We start from the raw sequence: 16934 nt of genomic DNA, 5'->3' as shown, positions 1-16934 counted from the left end.
CAGAGTCTAGCAAATACATTATCTGAGTGGGAGTTGGTAACTTTGTAATAAAAAAAAAAGAGAGGCAGACAAAGTGGAAGTTTTTTAGAACAAGAATAATTAAAATTGCTCAAGGGACTGTAGTTTTAATTTCACATGTAAAGGGCTAAAGATTTCATTTAAAGACGTGCTGAGCAGCTAGGAGGTTAATAAGATGAACAAAGAGCGAAATGTGAGATCTTACAGTGAGTGGAAGGCACTCGGACTTTCACCTGACACGGTTTTAATTATTTAACTCAAGATATTTCTAAAAAAAAAAGAGAGGAAGCGGCAACTAAGTAACACTGTCAGTAACCAATTATACACATTGTACCATAATTATTTCAAACCAGATTACTTGTTCAGCATTTAATATTGCAGTGTAATACATTGTTAGTATTTTCAGCAGTTTTTCTCCCAAGGCATTTGAGCCATCTCTAAATATTTGCTGTGTGTATTTAGAGTATGGATTTATTTATTTTTTAAAGTAGTGTAGCCCCCTGCTAATGTATCCTGTTGGTTTTAGTGCATCTATGAATACCAGATATAAAATTAATACTTCCCCATCTTTTTTATTTTTTTATTTCCATATACAATATTAATGATTTTACATCACAAAAACCCTAACATGCATAAATATCTATACAACCACCTGGTGTTTTATGGCACAGTTCTGTTTCCTCTTCTTGGATGTGTTTACTAATTTTTGTTCTCAATATGTGACTGTGGTCTTTATTTCTCAACTGGGATTTGAAATATTAAACAACAGCAACTTTTGCCTCTGTTCGTGCAGCTTTATTAGCTAACTTTATTGATACTCAGCTGGCATGTACGCAATTAAGTTGCCTACAGTTTCAACAGATCATTGCCATACATTTATCATACAGTGTGTTTTACAACCTGCTCCTTATCTTGAGCTATTCTGAGACATATGTATAAAACACATTGTGCTTGTAAATAAACGCTATAGGCAATTAAAACATAAATATCTAAAGTGTCAGTATATAACTATAACATCAAATTCTGAGATAATGAGATATTGGTATGCTAAATCTTTGCACAGACATTGTGTTTTGCTTCTATCATGCAGGTTATAATGCAATACAATATTCATGACCTTAATATCTCATCTCTTATATATATATATATATATATATATATATATATATATATATATATATATATATACCTGTCACCTGAGATATGTTATAACTTAAATACACCTAGTATTGAATTTGTTTATTTCACAAATAATGGAAAATAAATATTGAAGTAATTAAGGTACTTAATATTTGTAAACAATAATTGTTGGTCATATTATAGATGAGCATGGATGAGCTGAAATATTAATCTAATTACAGTTGCAGGAATTAAAAAATTGACATTATTTATTTAAAAACTGTAAAACTATAATTTTCTGAGCTTAACACCTGATACCCTAAACAATTTTGAATTTGATAAGTGATATAGAACGTGTTAATCAAAAACCTGTTCTGCAGATTTCTGATACGACTTATCCTTCTGAACTCATTCATTGCATCACCCTCCCACCCACTCAGACCCACACTACCATAGACACACTCCCACGGCTGTGTATTTACATTTATATTTATAAAGTAAGTATTTTCATATTTTCGCAGAGACATTCAAATTCTCTTCTTTCTGACGGTGACATCCCCCCTTCGAAATCATTAATTCTGTCAGCCTTGTGCATGGGAATTATTGCAGCAAAGTGATCCCAAAATACTCTTCCTGCCAGTCTGTCAGAAAGCACACACTATGTTTGACACTTATGCATTATATGTTTATCAGTCTCTAATGAAATGCTGACACGTTTTCTGCACAAGGGATACTGTGTTCCTTTAATAGCATTTAACGAACCTTGAGCACTCACCACGGAGCGGCCCTATTGCCGCTGACAGCTGAGGGGCCCCTGAGCCGCTCCCTGGTGAGAGAAGATATTATGCATTATGAAAATTTGCTATGCAGTTTTTTGTGCCCCTCTTAATATCTTACTTATCTTGATTTTTGATGGGTAATAAAGCAGATTAAAAGTTTTACAATATGCCACCATATCTACAATGTATGCTTTTCTGCCTATGTCCTCATTTTATTACACCACTAGGTGAAAGCTAAAATTGTATTAGAGGCAATAATGAAGTAAAATGCAATTAAATGGCAGTCCAATATGAATCTACATTATTAATAGTAAAACACATTTAAAAAATGGTTGTGCATGTTAGCTATTATTGCCAATGAATAGGCAATGAAGTCATGTTCAACAATATTGTAGACCTACAGACCGAGAGTGTGGGGATACCTTCAAGTAGTGCCGTTTGACATTGATGTCAGGGATAAAAAAAAAATGTAAGGCCAACAGCCCTTCAAAGCTGTGGCTTTAGAAGTGATTTTAGGTTATATTGTTATTCTAAAGCTGGTGTAATTCCCGTAACCGCTCTTGTTCTCCTATCATCACCTTCTACCGCTGACGTTCCCACAGGGCACGTAAACAAGCTTCCTGTTTCATTAAGTTGATGTCTTTATTCCTTTACTGCAGAAACAGGGGACCAGGGCTGCTCCAGCGAGGCCTGTGTAATGACTCTGGAGGGATTTGAGCTTTCTCTTGGTCAAGCTGACTAACGTGAAGCCCCGTGCTTGAGGTGGCCAACCCACACAGCTGAATGAGGGAAAAAGTTGTAGCAAAGTAGGCCGGTGACACCTGATATTCTTCATCATAGCTACAGGGCGGATGGTGGTCCTTATGTTGCTCATGTATCTACAAGCCACCTGTGGGGTGCAAGAACTTTTGTTTCCTTTCCCCTCTTTAGTGGGCGACAAAATGATCTGAGCTGTTTCCTTTAATCTTTATTTTCCAGATCAAGGCTGCACCTAACCCATATTTTAAGGGGCCTCCTGTTTGAGAAAAGTATCAAAAGCACAACATTCCAGTGGTTTTATGCCGGGGATTGAAATATTACGAGTCTCAGTCTTGCTCTATTTACAAATTATGTTACCTCGGCAAGCAATCATTCAAGTGATGCTTTATTATTATTTCTTTTTATCGAATGAAAGACATTCTTATGCTCCAGTAACCATTTTTTTTTTCTGTTAAAACATTAGCCAATGCGGCTGTCTAAACACACTCTCTAGTTAAGTAATCACTCAAGCAATCTGTTTGCAAGTGTTTATAAGGCTTTATCCTCACAGTGCCATTAAATGGATTGGGACGCTGTGGAAAACCTTTTTTAATTATTAAAAAGCATCTGGGATCTTACAATCACTTTACACTATTCTAAAGAGCTTAGATCCCTTATGAGTATTATGATCTTTTATTAACATATGATGAAACTTTTCAGTTCCTCATAAATAATTGACTGGAACATCATGCATACGCTCAGTGTTACAGCTTATTTCCAAGTACATGCTCATGTTGTACAAGGAGTTTTAAGTTCTATGTGCAATAATAATTTTAAACAGATGCTGCAACAATGATTAGTTTCCACCGCGCGTACGAGTGTGTAAACCATTTCAGACATCTATGAAATATTGCTCAGGTTCAGCATGAGTGCAGAAAGAAGAAATGTACCTCATCTGTAATACACTGTGTAGACTAATATCAGCTCCTTTTTTCTTATATTGCAGTGAGATATTGATCTGGTAAAATTGTGCCATATTGGAGCTGTCTGTTGTGATATTCATCATACTGTCACATCTCCAGTGCCTCAGAGTTATTAGAAGGTAGAATTGAGGGGTTTAGTCTCTAGAATGTTGCAAACAATTTATCAGAAAACTCGGGTGATATCTTGCTGAGGATTTATGTCTATAAAGTGAAGCCATACATTAAAAATTATATAATTTTGTGGGAGGACACTAACAGTTTCACCTAGATTTGCTGAGTTCAACAATATGCTTTCACGGCTTGAAGGAGCACTTTTTCTTATGAGGCCTTTAAATAGCATCGCCAGCTTTGAGGAGTATAGTGGTAATTTACTTAGCAAGAAGCACAATGCCCTCACTTAGGTCAGAGACCAGATGAGCCTTGTCTGTAGTAATTGTTATTAGCCAGGTTTAAATGTTCCAGGTTCTATCAAGCATCCCTATGTGTTTGGCTGTGGATGGCCAATCTGTCAGAGGGAATGAAAGTAAACTTTTATGCCACTCTCAATTAATCCTTCTTACAAGAGTCTAAATAGGAGAGCAAAGGGATTTTGTTTGTGTATGTCTTTTTTTTGTACTTCAGCCGGCTGTTCTGTGTGTCAATGTACCTAGTCGAGTCTCATCCCCCGATTTCTCGCATATATACGGAGGGGGATGCGAACTGCGTCGAGCCCTTGCATTCTCCCTTCATAAATATGCATTGTCTGTGAACGCAGTCAAAGGTGCCTTTGAAAGGATCATGAAGATATACCGACAGATCCCTAATGTTCTACTTAAGAGTTTCACTTTGATTGTTATTTACGGTGTACAAATTTTCTTGTGAGTGTGCAGAGGTGCTGTCAGAACTGTTGTTTCTGAATAAAAATGCACTGTGATGCTATTATTGTAAACAGCATTTAAGCACAGCTGGCAGAATTGATCAGGGCCACATTAGAATGAACTTCAGCAGATGACTGGAGCAGCGTAAACAATAACTAAATATGCAAACAGTTCTTGCAGCGAAGGCTCTGGGGAGCAGGCACCATTATTTCTGACTTTGAACAGGGAAAATGGGGCAGATTCATAACCTCTTTCCATAGAGGTTCCTAGTATTATGTAAACATCTCTCTTCCTCTCCCAATATGAAGCACTGTGGACTCCCTCGATTATTTACATTTCATTAATTATTAAAAAGGAAAAAGAGCATAAACAGCAGATAATTTTTGTTTAATGTTTCACACAGGATTCTGATGCGTGGTCCAATTAATGTTAATCATCAAGGACTTCCTGTTTAACTTGTACATAAAGTGTGTTTGTCTCAGTGAGGATATTTTTTTCCTTTCTAATTATTGTAGGAGCTAATGATGTGACCACACATTGCTGCCTTTTCTTGTAACCATTTGGTAGCTTGAAAATAAACAGACTGTACAAAGCAGGTTCCTGTCGGACTTAAATTAGAATCTTCTTTACCTTTTGTAGTTTGATCTTCAAGTCCCTGAAATGAATAACAAGAGTCATCTTTTATGGCAATCATTTTCCAGAGGTTTAAGTATAAAACTCTCACACTTATAAAGAAAAAATGCAAAGAACATTGTGCATGTACCATTTATATATTTCTGAATCTTATCAATCAAAGTTATTGATCAGTCCTGCTTCCCCACAATAGTGTAATTGATTAGTAACCAAGATCTTTTATCGATTAAAAAATAATTTGGGAATTATTTTATTATTTGGCTTTATCTTGATATTCCAGTAAGTATGCCAATTAAAAGCATGCCAGATTTTAATAATCAAGGCTATCTTTTTTTTTTTTGCCTCAATATCCTGAAAATAATGGAGTAGATTAATAAATCAGAGCTTTATTTCTGTTATTCAGATTCCTTACTATGGGGAACAGATTAAATATCCTTCAGGAAGGCTTAGTTAGTTTTCATTTCTTAAAGCCTGTGTATTCTTCTGCCAGGATTTGGGATTTAATTTGAAAATAATCTTTTTACCAGGACAAGTTTGTCTTTGTCTGTTGTGTTAGCATTGAGCACATTACACAGAGGTTAATGCTGCCTGTTTATGGCAATGTTGCAAAAGCTTGATATGTAAACTATGTTTAATGCTGATAAAACACACCACAAAGCAGGTACATTAACAGTTCATCTTGCAATTATATCTATATCTGTACGAAGAAACGTTCCTTTTAAACACAGACATATTTTTTATTCGTAGTGGAGTTTCCTTTTATTGTATATTTCAGATAAATGAAAAACATTTCCTTGAAAATAAATTGATTTTATTCACAAATCCAAATAACAGTGACTCAAAAGAGATTATAGTAAAATCAATCAAGTATTGTAATACATTAACAATTTAAAATATACCTACATTAATAATAATAATAATAATAATAATAATAATAATTTCAACATCCTGTTAAGTAAAATTAAAAGCTAAGTTACAATAGAACAAAATATTGTAGTCTATGTTATTGTATACACGTGGCATTATTTAGGCTACTTATGTTGGAGCACCTGACAAGGGCAAAGGGCAACTGAAAAATATAGGACAATAAAGATGCAAATCAATAATCACTTGATGAAATTTAAGAAATGCCAGGACACGTGAAAAAAGTAGAGTTGACCGAGTCTTTTTGGATACATGGTAGACCATTTATTAATCTGGCATATTAATGATTTTATGCTTCTGATTAAACTTTGAGAGTTTATCTGTTTATTCCTCCAGAATTCTTCAGATATTCATGCAGGGTTTTGTTAAGCTCTTGGAGTCTCCAAAAGGGAGATTTTATTTGCTTGGCCGTACCTTTTCCAGTTTCAGTCTGTCAAAATACTTAGGGGCTGAAATTGGACAGGAAACACATTATTATTCTATGGAGGTTGTTTGTGTTACAGCACTGGCACTTTAAAATACGATTTTCCTTTCAATTTAAACCCATCTCCGTGTAGAAATAGCCAGATAAAGACCAAAGATGGCTTAATGTTTCATTTGATGAGTGAAGGTAATATATTAGAAACTGGTGTTTCCACATTCCCTTTACAAAGTACTTTAGGACTATTCATATTGTAAGTATGTGATTAAAATCATTTAATGCACATAAGCTCATAAGAGCAAACTCTTTAAATGTGTAACAAAGCAATTTCTTCACAGGATGCTTATTGAAAAATATAACATAATGAAAACAACTGGTCCAAATCATTAACATATAATAATCACCACTACATTCTGCAGCTCCAAAAAAACAACGTGAAAGTTTGTTGTGAAGACAGGAGAAATAATTGAAAACTGCAGCTGGACTGTTGTAAAATCTTGTAAGGGATGGCTAGAAAATTAGATTAATCAAGGAGCAGACATTCTGAGGAAAGTTTGTTCGAATGGCTGACAGTCTTGCTCTTTCTCTCATTTCAAATGTTGGCAGGGTAGCAGGCAGCTCCAAGGGAAATGTGCTCCTTTCATACTTGAGTAATTGATGAATTGTATGCAATATGCAAATGAGAATCCATAAATCTTATGAATGACAGCTTAATTTATGTGAGCCTTAATGAATGCAGGATTAGATTTTAATTAAATATCCTCAAAGGCACCCTGACTAGTAAGTTTTTAAAGCCTTGTTTTTGAAGACTTGTTTCACATGCATTGCAGTTCATGAAAATGAGAGATCAGTCAAACCAGTTAGATGAAATTTCCTTAGAATATGAAGATAAGACCTGTTCTGTTTTGTTAACCAAAGGGACTGCAATTAATAAATATTGAAAAAAATCATATCTACAAATCTCATTTTGACTTTCCTGGAACTGCTAATTTTAATACATTTGATTAACTGCATTTACTTTTAGCCATATCTGATTCATAACATTTGGTACAGTATCTGTTTAATTAAGAATATTGTCCATTAGGAATGAAAAAAGTCAACCAATTAGGCATTCTTCATCAATTCCCATGATGTACAAAGTCTGTTCACTTCTTATTAGTGGTAATAGAAGTGATACAAAATAATTCTTGGGCCTTATAATTAGTGAATACAATAACGCAATCAGCTTTGTCTAGTAATGATGCATTATGTTTTTATATATATATATATAATGCATCATTACTTGACAATGCCGATTCAGTGTATCTATCTCTTTCTCTGTGTGTGTGGTATATACATATATGTTAAAGATCTTTAAGACAGATTATTTTGAGATATATATATATATATATATATATATATATATATATATATATATATATACACACACACACAGGACCATTTCAACGTATGTATTTGCTAAACTGCATGTTTATAATGTAGGCTTAAATGTATTGCATGTATTTATCATCTTTACAATTTCACACAACTGTTACATTTTTCTTGATCAGTTTGGCATTATCATTTCTATCTACTTGTTCAAACTGAATTAATAAAACAGGAACCAGCTGTTAAAGATTCATTTACAAACTGCTTTTGTTTTGAGCTAGCCATCTTTAATTAAATCTAAAGTAGATTTATAATGATTGTTGCTTAGATGTAGAAATAGATTTATGTCGGAAATGTCTACATTTTGTATTCTAACAATATGTTTAGTAGGCCAAGAACGTAAAAAAAAAAAAAAAAAAAAAAAAAAAAGGCCCTCAAGTAGTTCCTTTAACACAGACAAAACATTGTAATGTTCCTGCTCACCTGTTTTTATCAATAAAGATACGGCTACAAAAGGGAACGGAAAGAGCACTTACCCACTTTGTTACTTTTATATTTGGTCTAAATGTAACAAGCTAGTTTAAGGCTGTTGAGGGATTTGTAGGAAGCATTAAAAGGTCTGTAGAGCTTAAGGTAACTTTTCCCCTTTGATTTTCTGCATTTGATCTCATTTATTGTTCAGAACAAAAGTAAAGAGTTTACCACAGGAAGCAGCTGTTCTTGGTAATAAAAACCAAGAAGGTTTTTATATAAAGTGCTTACACATAATCCATCTATCTCTATCTGATAACACAGCTACAGCTACCTGGGTGAAGGAACATTTGACAGGTGCGAGGGAAAGCTGATTGAGATAAACCAACAGCAGCTCAATGCAAATCAACTTGTTGATAAAGAGATCACAGTAAGAATTGATAAATACTGTAAAGGGAGCATAATAGCCTGTTATGTATCACTGTTTGACCTTTTTCCGTGATCTTTTCATTTGCTTGGAGGTACTGTAATATAAATAGACTGAATAAGTATGTCTGTGAAATTCTCTGCATGATTGCTATATACAAGAACAAAAATAAACATGGTTGCAGTGTTTTTCTGTTATTCTAACACAGAAAATGTAATTCTGTCTCATCTGTACAAGAGCACAAGAAAATTTGATGGTAAACAAGACAACAGAAGGTATTACTAACACTAGTACTTTAATTAATTACTATATTATACACTGATGTAACACAATGTAAACAGAAATCCAACTTTGTAAACCTGTGTTAATGAAAAAATGTAATGTCTCCAATGTTTCAGACATTTACAACAACATAGTAACTCAGAAACTTTTTTTAAACAAGTGTCTTTAAATATACTAAAGCTAATATTATACATCTTGTATCTGAGTTAACTTATTGCATAATGGCTTTGTTCTAAAAGCATTATCTTATCTGACTTATTGTAAATGGTTGTTTATAAAAGACATATTTTATCCTTGTTCTTCAGCAAACACAGATAACACCTCTTGGGAGCTGTGTACATTACAGCTAAAACTTAATTTGTCTAAACATTAATAAATAAACCCTTTCTGTACCCCAGAACAAAAAAACAAAAATCTGAGATTTCCGCAATAGCTTTTTTTTTTTTTTACTTTTTGTACTGTATTACACAAAAATAAAAAAATAAAAGAAAAAGTCTTTACTTCCTGGTAATATCAGAAAGACCTTGTTTTCATTGCTGGTCACCACCTCAGCAAACTAATCAATGAGGCATGCACTGCTATCTGCTGTAAAAGAAATGAAAAATAAACCAGCGATAATCCCTCAGTTAAAAGGTTATTCTGTGCGATAAAAGCTATTTTGTTAATTTATTTACTCTCTGGTACGGAGAGATAAAGAAAAGGAACAATTAGGGAATTCTAGGTGAGAGATTTTAAAAGGGCAATGACATTGAGTTAATATTTTATAAGGTCTGATTGGCGGTATGCTGGGAAAGCCTTTATTTAGAGAAGTAGAAGCATAATGGAAGTTTGTGGGCTTTTCTGTTTTAAAACTGAAGAGAAAGACAGTGGTGGTATACATTTAGGATGTGGACCACTCCAAGCTAAACAACAACCAGTTTAAAACTTAATGCTGCTGCTATATAAACCCAACTCTACAGTTTAATGAATTTGTATTAAATTTCAAAGCCCTAGAAGTCAGCAACAGTGCACTATGTTTGTAGTATTTGTGGCCCTGCAAAGAATGATTGTGTAACACAAGAGCTATCTATCAAGAGAGATAGTTTAGAGATTGTTCTCATGATAAATACCTTAAACTCTTTAAAGGACAGAAAAGATGTGAAAATCACCATAAAGCATAGAGGCTACCATAATAAAGGAAATGCCCTGAAACCACCACCACTGTGTTGAAATACCTTGTTTATTTTTTGTCTGAAATGCAAAATGTTTCAGGCAAGGAAATGAATCTATCTATTGAACCTATCTGCCCAGATAGTTAATACAAAATTAGTTATGACAGAATTATTTTGTAACTAAACAAAGGGAATTACAAATAACAAACACAAAAGATAGCCTGTTAATATGACCATTGTAGGATTAGGTATCTGACATATTTCTTATAACCCTGTGAAACCACTGGGTTTGGTTGAAGATCAAAGGTAGTATGACATACTCGTGTTTTATTAAATGTTTAACTTAATTGTAGGTTTCCTACAAACAGGGTGGAGAAATAGAAGGAATGATTAATAGAAATAGGCTGTTGCGCTCTAATGGCTGTGTTGTGTTGAAATTGGTACTGTAATGGAGTGTATAGTTTGCCTTTAATCTGATTGCTTTAGCAGCAGTCTATCCGATAGTATCAGGTTCCAACTTGCACTGCTGGGTCAACGTGGACCAAGTCCATTAAAAGAAGCAAGGTTCAGGGAAAGTTCATTGCTATTTTCTTTTGCCATGGTTACAAAACAAAAAAGGGAGAAATCCTGCATTTGTAACATATTGCTGCCCTGGACCCTGGAGCAAGTGTGGTCTATTTCTTCCTAAATTGAAGTCAGGAATATAAACCCAGCGATTATGTATAGTGTAAACACGAGAATATCCTCTGATCGCCTCAGAAGGAAAGCACAGATGTTCATGGTTGGACTGCTGATGCTGTTTTAGTTAAACACGTAGATTTGTTTCACTTGGTATCCCCCCCCCAGGTCTCTGTATTTAAACAATAAATTCAATAAAATAAAAACAACTGTTAGTAATAATAATAATAATTACTCGGATTCATGTGTGTTATCATCAGTCTTTTGCAATCACCAACACAAATAATAATTAAGTTGCACACACGTCTCTGTAGGAAGAGGTTTAAAAAGTAAATAAAGCATAGATTCAAAAAATACTTTCAACAGTTTTGATGATGATTACAAACTTTCCGAATGACAGATGGCATTATACCAATAATGTGCATTAAGCCTACATTTTGATCAAGTAAATCATTATAATTCTCTCTATAAAACTCAAGCGATTACTCCTAATAATTCTTCACTTGTTCTTTGATGTATACGATGTGGAATACAGAAGCAGTACAAGGTGCAGCCTTACATTTGGTTTAATTTCAATGTTTTCATTAAGCATTTGTCAAATAGAAGTCAACTATTAATCCAGAAGAGTTAATTATATTATAATGAATGTGATAAATGTGTTTAATCTAAAAGCCTCTTAGATATGTTATTTTACTATACATTTCACCTCAAGCTGGAATTACAATTATATTTATTAGCAACGTGCAGCTCATAGTCCCATTTGCATCCACCCTCAAATTCTCACGGCCCTTTTGGGTCTATAGTTTCCTTACATGTAATTTCAATGTATGTGTGGATGGACATTGCAGCCATTGATTGCCTCTCTACCAGTAACAAACTTGTGGAGATACCTGTCCAACATAGTGTGGTGGGATCTCGCAGGCTCAGGGACCATACAACACCTGATGAGGTTATGGGATACAGCCTAGGTCTGGTTAGACTATGAGTATGAAGGATGTCTTCAAATCCAAAATATGTTGTGCATTTAATAAATTACATGTCCATAATTTGCTTATCATTCCTGCTCACAAACACAAATTGAACTACAGATAGGAAACCTTTTGTGAGGCTCTTAAGAGCAGGAAAACACTCCAGGATGTTTCTGGGTTTGTTGGTCAAATTGCAATGAATATTCTCTGATAATGCCATTTGTCCCCTAAGGTCATTTGTAGTATAGTATACTAAGGAAAAAGAACAACACTGTGTGTTGTGAGGTTTACTTAACCAAAAAGTCATGGAAGATTTTATGTTTTTCCCACAAAATTATATTTTTAAAACGATAAAGATGTACAAATAAGGAATGATTTCTTCACTGACTAATAGCTCAACAAACATATGGACTTCTGGCACAAACATGATCAATGACTTGCTAGGGAGTCAGTGGTTCAGCCTGTGCCATTTACTGAATAGCTTTTGTGTTTACTTAAACTTTAACCTATAACAACGCAGAATTTACATAAAATCAGTAATGCTCTAATAATAAAATAAAGCACAGTACTCCACCCTGCAAACACAGTTCTGTGGCAAATGAACAGATGATTGAAGAGCCTCTCCCCCTGGGCTTTCACATGAGATACAGTGACTTTGACTGTGGTTGTATGAGTCTTGATTGGTCGTAGGTGAAGGAGCTTGGTCCATCTAATTTGTGGGTGGGTGTGGGTTCCTTGCAGATCCTGCTAATATTAGTCTAATAGCTGATTCTAAAAGTGATTAAAACAATATATTTAGCATTTTATGAATTAGCAGAATCTCACTGTTTACTGGAATGTATATGTATGCATCCCTAAAATAAACATACTTGATTCAAGAAAAAAAGAAAAACGCAACAATGTAATTAGTAATAGATAAGGTCATGTTTTCTATTCATACAAAATGTATTTTCCAGACAAAAATCTAGAAGTTTGGATTCCTTCATTTTTTGTTTTGTTTAAAATGCTTTCACCATCAAATACCTCTACTGGGGACTTTAGTAAATAATTCTGCTGAAGACAGTCAAAGTGTTAGCAGAGAAATCTTATCTGTGATCTTCACTATAGGATCAAAGGATGTCTCTATGAAATAAAGATTATGTTTCAGAGGCGCTCTCAGTTGAGATCTGGCTCATTTGTTGTTTAGCTCTCATTTGCGGAAAACATGTTCTCACAAGGGTGACAACATCAGATAACTTGACCACTAAAAAGGGATGAGGTTTGATTTGGAAACATTCTAGTTGAAAAGAAGTGCTTTATGGTAAAAGAATATGTAATACAACAAATATTTCCGAAAGGATGCTTCAGGACAAAACTAAAGAGAATAATACATGTTCTGTATACATTTTCAGATTTTAAAGGTCAGAATTTCATTTCTTAAAAAAAGCCTGCTTTGTGTAAATGGGTTCCAGTCTCATTAAAGTGTGATTATGTTTTTCATAATTTGTAAAGTCAATAAGCATTTAAAAAGCTTGTTATGCAGCAGACCATCTTGTGACTCATTGTCATAGTCCGTTTAGAAAGCTTTCCACTTTTTTTTTAGAGCATTCCTTCTAAATCCACATCACTTCCTATCCGATACATTTCAGTGATATCATTGCAAAATTAAACCCCAGAAATAAGCTGCCGTTTAGCGTGAGAACACATGGCCTGAAATGGTGGGAAGTGAAATCAGAATTATTCCATTTAACAGTGACTTGTATTAATCTGCAGGACTTTCCAGCGGCTGATATAATTTATGTGCATTTCTGTTTATTTGAAGCTGAACCATATGGGGGGACTATAAATATCTCAGCACTAGGGTTCTATTAAATGAAAGGATGTAGCAAGTGACCATGGTTTTGTTGCTGTTTTTGCATATTGCATGTTTTTATGTAATTATTTAATAAAAAACATTAGCCATTTGTTTAAGCTGTTAATAAGAGATGTATGTGTACCATGTGTATGTTTGTGTATAAAGGAGATGATACATTACACTCACTGGCCTCTCAGGAAGGGTGTTTCTCAACAGGAACTCACATTTCAGAAATAATCAATTCATTCACATTATTATTATTATTATTATTATTATTATTATTATTATTATTATTATTATTATTGTATGTTTAAAATGTGGAATTTGCTGCCAGAAAAGTAGTGCTGAAGATAGCATTAATACTTAAATGCATTTTTATTACCTGTAATTGCTGGTTGCTTTCTAGCATTTTAGCGCACATACAGAACTCAAAGGTTTTTAATCATAGCTTGTCCGTGTGTGAATCTGTAAACATGGAGTTTTGGTTTGAAATGAACCTCTTCTTATGTTTGATTCCGAAACCAAACCTTGATTCCAAAGAGTTAATTTTCGTCTCTTTTTTTACCATTGAAAATGCACACATGCAGAAATGCATTTAAGTTCATAATCTTTAAGAAAGAATGAAAATGAAGACACTTTAGAGACCTTTTCCACCAGATTAGGCATGTATTGTCGTTTATCATGTAGATACTGGGCCAGTCGTGTGAAGTAATAAAACATATCATCAGAAATGTACTACAGGTCTGAATCACTCTTTCATACCACCTTCCAGCTAACTGTAGTATTAAATCAAACAAGCAGAACATTTCCTTAGGCGGCCATTGCCTTTTAATTTCCTGAAGAACCTTAAAATATCATTCATTACAAGAACTACACATATTTGGTTTTTAAAAGTCTCATAAATCAATAGCAGCCTGACTGCAATAATTATTACAAGTTAACATGTAATTTTCAAGCTGAAAGCTGCATGCTGAATTTTAGCATATGCAAACGAGGCAATTCAAATAGTGTCTGGATATTAATACCAAGGAGCAGGTAACGAGGTGCAGGCTATGAATTATGCATCAAAAGCGGTTGATCTTCAATGAAGGAAATGAATTCAGCATGTAATCTAATTAGTAATGGAAGTCTATTACATCTAACTGCAAAAGCAACTGTCCTTGAAATAAATTTATTTACAGAACATGTTAGTTCTTTCAATAAAATTGTCTTAAGGACAGCATTCCAAATGTTGACAATGAATTTTTTTTTTCTCTTTTCCCACTTTATTTGGATTTTAGCTCAAGACCCGGGAGGCCTCCAAAGAGAACACAGAGTGTCACGTCTCCAGAGAACCCACACATCATGCCACACACTGTACCCGGCCTCATGTCACCGGGAATCATTCCTCCCACAGGTAAATGTGCCCCTCTCCTCAGGAACCCTCCCCTCGCCCCCCAACCTGCCTGAGAGGATACTCTGGTCTTCATTGCAGCCCAGTGATCCCAAATGGCAATCTGACACACCAAATAAAGAATTACACTGAAAACTATCTATTTTCTTTGGGAAGCATACAAGTGGCTTGATTTTTTGTTGTTTTGTTAATAAGCTGGTGGTCACAGTGAAAGGGTCATTTGAACAATCCTGAATAAATATAACTAGGAAAGGAAACATCTGCACATACTATAGATGTGGGGATTTCTCAAAAGAAAATAGAATATAATTCTTTAGCTTTTTTTTCACTTAAAAATATTACTTGTTTTTTGTGATCACAGCTGCACATATTCAGTGCACTTAATCACAAAACCTTAGACTAACGAGGTTTATAGTCTATGAGCTCGTTATGGTGACGTCATCCCTCTCTGAACTTGGTATCAGACCCCTGAGTCTGAGGACCGGCCTTTTGGATTTGTGGGTTTGTGGCTCTGCTGGTGGAGGTGTGTGGAATAGGTGCTCCAAGGAGTCTGAAAAGGGTGTCGGACCACACGTGCCTCTGCTTTTGTCGTTTCTATCCTAAGCATCTTCTAGGGCACATTTATGCTGGTTGTACACTTTCCTTTTTTCTCCTTTCAAGATCATCCTGCATCTTTTCAATATGGTTCAGGTCAGGGCATGTGGGGAGAGCAGCATATCATAAAAGAGGTTCTGGTTTGGATATGTTAAACTGTACGTTTAAAGTCTTCATAATCTTAAAAGGCAAATCCTTCCCACGCAAGAGACCCTTCTAAATCTATTGGAATGGATTGATAGAATTACTCTAAAGATAATTTTCATCTAGTTGTACACGTTCTTCACTTATTCTTTGAAACTCAAGACCTTGACATTAGCACTGCTTATAATACTGTAGGAATTACACAACATACACAGATAACTTTAAACATGTTTTTCTTCTTATATACAGTTTCGTCCTGCATCTGAAAAGTTCAAAGATCTGTCCTGAACATTCGCTCTCAATTGTAGTGAAGTTAAAGTATCACTGCCTCTCAGAGGGTAACCCACTTCTTACTACAGGGTTTTTTCTTTCTATTGTATCTGAACAAAGGGTCATGTTCTACCCATAGGGGAAACACAGTATTGATATCAGTTTTCAAAATGCATTGTGTGTAGTTCTAAAATTTTGTGTAATGTGAGAGATTCAGAACAAGCAAACACAAATCAAACACAAACAAACAAAAAATAACTAATACTGATATGCAATTTGCTATTTTTAATGTTGAAACACTAAGCCAGTGTTTGCGTAATCAGTGTACAACTGTTTACAAAAACAGTAGTTCAAGCATCACGTGTTTTTTTTCTTCTTTTTCTGTGCGTTTAGTTTTGAAATCACCTTAAAACGGAAAACGGGCTGTCACACATTATGTGGCGCAGAAACATGACAAGCAGCAAACCCAAGATTACACAACTTGTTGCTAAACAGAATAAAAGGATTTGCAGTCTTTTGAGCATGACAAATGTAAATGAGAATATTCTCTCTTTAACGTGAATGGCACCCTCCTCCCCCGCCCTGTAGAAATTGATTGATGTTTTTTTCCTCTCTCTTTGTTCTACATAACTTACATGGCTTTCGTAGACTCTTTTTGCACAAACCTCTTGCTAGAACATTATAAAAAAGAAAGCTTAAGCAAACATTTGCTGATCTGTGTTATTAGAGCAGGTTAGCAGGAGCCACTGGCTGTGAGATAAAGTGAAAGTACTGAAACTAACAGTGATATGGTAGCAGGGCCCATAAAACTACATTCTCCTGGGGGCCCAAGGAGAAGCAGCAAAAAAGACCTTTAAGGCCTTTAATAGGCACGCTTTCTCT

The 16934-nt window shown here is 34.6% G+C and overlaps 1 protein-coding gene across 4 annotated transcripts in view; it reads left to right on the top strand.

Annotated features, from left to right (window-relative positions):
- LOC136751178 (dachshund homolog 1) overlaps positions 1-16934 on the top strand; it is a 184180-nt gene that overhangs the window by 57209 nt on the left and 110037 nt on the right. For all 4 annotated transcript variants that reach the window (XM_066706556.1, XM_066706555.1, XM_066706558.1 and 1 more), the window contains exon 2: positions 14932-15047. In XM_066706556.1, the coding sequence (XP_066562653.1) occupies positions 14932-15047 (116 nt within the window). The remainder of the gene's footprint in view (positions 1-14931; positions 15048-16934) is intronic.

The sequence above is a fragment of the Amia ocellicauda genome, chromosome 6 (genome assembly GCF_036373705.1).
Source record: "Amia ocellicauda isolate fAmiCal2 chromosome 6, fAmiCal2.hap1, whole genome shotgun sequence".
Taxonomy (NCBI): domain Eukaryota; kingdom Metazoa; phylum Chordata; class Actinopteri; order Amiiformes; family Amiidae; genus Amia; species Amia ocellicauda.
Note: the sequence above shows the minus strand (reverse complement) of the source record. Positions and strands in the feature narration are given on the sequence as shown.